We start from the raw sequence: 3589 nt of genomic DNA, 5'->3' as shown, positions 1-3589 counted from the left end.
TTTCACAAATTGGATGAATGAAATTAATTTAAGAGATGTCAAGAACCTAAAATCAATTTTTACCAAATTTGCGTACTATTTTTTGAAGATTTTATTTTTTTTTATAAAAAAACATACTGTTTGTATCAAAAAAAACTACAGAATAAAGAAAAAAATATTTATTGTGAATTAAAAAAAAGTTGGAAGACAATATTTTTAATTTTTGAAAAGCTATTTGAGTCCAAAACCAATGTCTATCATTTTTTATTATTATTTTTGATTTTGTGTAAAAAAACTGTCAATTCGATTTTTCTCAAAATTTTTCGAATGTTGATAACAATATTTCTTATAAGTTAAAATTAGTTGAAAGCCATAATCTCAATTTTTCGATAAGATATTTAAACCGAAATTCAATTTTCACCAACTTTGAGTAATGTTTTTTTTTAGTTTTGTAGTTTTTATAAAAAAACTGTCAATTCGATTTTTCTCAAAATTTTACCAGATGTTAAAAACTTTATTTTTCGTGGCACGAACATTTTTTTAGAGATAATATAATAATATTTAGGGTTAAATAAAATTTTCACCTTATTTTTCAAACTGCTATGGTAAAAAAAACTGCCAATGCAATTTTCTTGAGAGGCCTTTCTGCCATTAAGTTATTTTTTAAAAAATCTTTAACATTTCTGTCTTCATTGTAATAAAGGGTAAATCTATTAGAAAACTATGCCATGAAGTTCGCCATTTGTTTTTACAAATGGCATATATTCATAAAAGCATGCTGGTGCACATGTCTGATGTTCTAATAACGTTCCCCTTAAATAATGTAATTTCGAAAAACTTTAGACACAGCAACGAGTGGCCGGGTCTGCTAGTTTTTAATATTAACTGTTTCCATTTTAGAATAAAAATATTTCTAGTATCCTGTATTTTAGAACTTATTAATATACTATTTACATTTCGTAAAAAATAATTACCTGTTTTCGAGATATTGAATTTCGAAAAAATATGTGTAATATTTATTTAAAAATAGATATATACAAAAACCGGTTCATTAAAAATAAAATAAAATAAATTAGGTGGCGCAACAGTCCATGAAGAACAAGGGTCTAGTAACTTACAACTCTCAACCATTCCTGTGTGCGAGTAATGTTGTCAGTAATGGAAGGAATTACAGTTTATATGCCGAATCCGAACGGCTAATATGAGAAAGAGACTTCTTCATAACAAGAATTACTCTTGGAGAATTTGTCAATTCCTCGCAAGAGGCAGTACCCGTGAAAAAATGTAGGTGGCACAGGCAGGGATTGAACCCAAGACCCTTTGCATGGCAGTCCAACGCACTAACCACCACGCTACGGGTACTACTACTAAATCGGTTCATTACTTCTTGAAAAAAAAAACAAAACAACAAAATTACGGATCTAAGGGGGTACGCTTCTGGATTAAAAATGTATTATATCGAAAGAAGACTAAGTGAAAAAAAAAACGAATTTAGTTAAGAGAAAGTTTGAATTTTTGATTAAAAAATGTCAATCGAACCAATACTCTGAGTTGTAGGGGCCAGGACAGACAGACTCTCTTTTATTTTCAAATTGAAAAAATTACATTAATTATTTTTACGCACAGGAATTACATTGGATAGAAGCAATGTAATTCCTGTGCGTAAAAATAAATTAAACATTTTTATATCGAATATATCTGCACAACAAGAGCAGATATATTCCCTTGAATACATTTTTTGAGACAGCGGAAAAAGTGAACAGCTAACATTTGTTTTTAAAACGAGAAATACAAGAGGAAGAAAAAGGCAGCAGGCAAGATATCTGTGGCGTATACGCAGCAACAGCAGCCGCCACAGCCTGTTCCGCCTCAATCTTCTTCAGTTCAACAAGGTGACATTAACATCGGCGGATGCGGCGGCCCCGGCATCTCACCCCAATCTGCCTCCCATGGCGTCGGCGGCGCCATTCCACCTCAGACAGCCGGGCAACAGCAGAGAGTTAACGTTCCATACCGCGGAGTACCAGGTACTGGCCAACAGCCCCCTCCATCGACCCAAAATAATCAACAGCAACATCGAACTGGTGAACAACCCCAGGAACCACCGCCACAAGCTCAGTACCGTGGGGGCTATCAACAACACGGTCACTACGCCGGCTATCCACATCAAGGGCAGCCCTACTAACCCCAGACTGGCTATCCTGGTGCTATACCACCGTACGGGCCTCCTTCTCAAGGATATCTACCTTCCAGTCAAGGCAATCATCACGCTGGTATGCCGCCGACATCCTCGGCCGGTGGTCCGCCACCTCCTAATAGCCCTTATCCGAATTCGGCAGAGCCCAAGCACTGCCCGGGCAGTATCGACCACAGAACGCCAGCGGACCGCCTGGACCCCCGATGGGTTATGGATACAGTGCACCGAATTCCGGAATCAATTACAGTAAACTCGCAGCCACAAATACCGCCACCTGGATAGCCAGGTTAACAGCAAACAGCTGGAGGTGCAGCTGGTTGTTCATATGGTTCCTTTCCCAGTCCAGGGCAAACCCCTCCCCCGAACCAAGTGGCCGCAGCCAACAACGGCTCCAATCCCCCATCCAACGCTCCATCACAGCAGCCACCAGTCTCGCGGCCTCCATCCTCACATCCACTAGCATCGTATGCTCCACCTCAGTCCATTGCTAGCGGACCTCCGACGCAGCAACCGGCCTACTCGTCGCCACCACCGTCCCCCGGCCGAGCAGGCCTGCCGACTGCATACACTCAGCACCAGCCGCCAATGGGGCAGCCGCCGCCGCGCCGCCGCCAAACACTTCGGCCAACATGCCATTCAACGGAGTTGCCGTATTATTCGTGCGCAATGTTTATGTCTTATTTATAATCTTAAGATCAAAACGTTATTTGTTTTTTTTTTTTTCTTTTTATAATATAAACAATTTTAAATGAAACAGAACAAAAATAATAATTTTAGATAAGTTATTTAAAAAATGCAAAAACAAAAAGAACTACAACATAAAGTTACAATTTATTATTCTTAAGAAAAAAGAAAAACAAATCAAAAATTGTATTTCGAACGAAAAATAAATAAATAATTATATTGTTTTATAAGTTGTCTGCTGTATCGAATGTGGGCCGTTTTCTTATTTGCGGATAACAACAAATCGCACGCAGGCAATTTCAACTTCGAGATTTAAAATAAAATGAAGACAATTTTTTAACGAATCGGGGGAGCTACTTAATTCAATTTTTCCACCAACGCAATTTTGATTGCACTTCATTCGACATTTTTTACGAATGCAATACTTGAAGGAATTGAAGGCTGGTCAGGCATTTAAAGGCAATCTCTTATTCAAGGTTTCTTCTTAAAAAATTTAATATTTGCTCTTTTTTTAGAAACCAATTTTATGAAAATAATTTAACGCAGAAACAGAAATTTTAGTAGTTTTTGACAGCAAACCAATTTTTGTGAATGTCGTTAAATTACTAACAAATCTTTAGATGACATTTCTACTTATACAACTTAACTGTATAAGTTTTATGGCTCATATGACCCCCCCCCCCCCCTTGATTGTCCATTGGTCAAAATTTTTGGAAATGGGCTGAATTA

The 3589-nt window shown here is 37.3% G+C and overlaps 1 protein-coding gene across 1 annotated transcript; it reads left to right on the top strand.

Annotated features, from left to right (window-relative positions):
• Positions 1 to 2254: 2254 nt before the first annotated feature.
• LOC129951030 (proline-rich protein 2-like) lies at positions 2255 to 2863 on the top strand. Its single transcript, XM_056063024.1, has 2 exons — positions 2255 to 2422; positions 2471 to 2863. The coding sequence occupies exons 1-2, from the start codon at positions 2255 to 2257 to the stop codon at positions 2861 to 2863; spliced, it is 561 nt and encodes a 186-aa protein (XP_055918999.1).
• Positions 2864 to 3589: the final 726 nt, after the last annotated feature.

Source organism: Eupeodes corollae, chromosome 1, assembly GCF_945859685.1.
Source record: "Eupeodes corollae chromosome 1, idEupCoro1.1, whole genome shotgun sequence".
NCBI classification, from domain to species: Eukaryota; Metazoa; Arthropoda; class Insecta; order Diptera; family Syrphidae; genus Eupeodes; species Eupeodes corollae.
The sequence above is the reverse complement of the archived record's forward strand: the minus strand, read 5'-3'. Positions and strand labels throughout refer to the sequence as shown.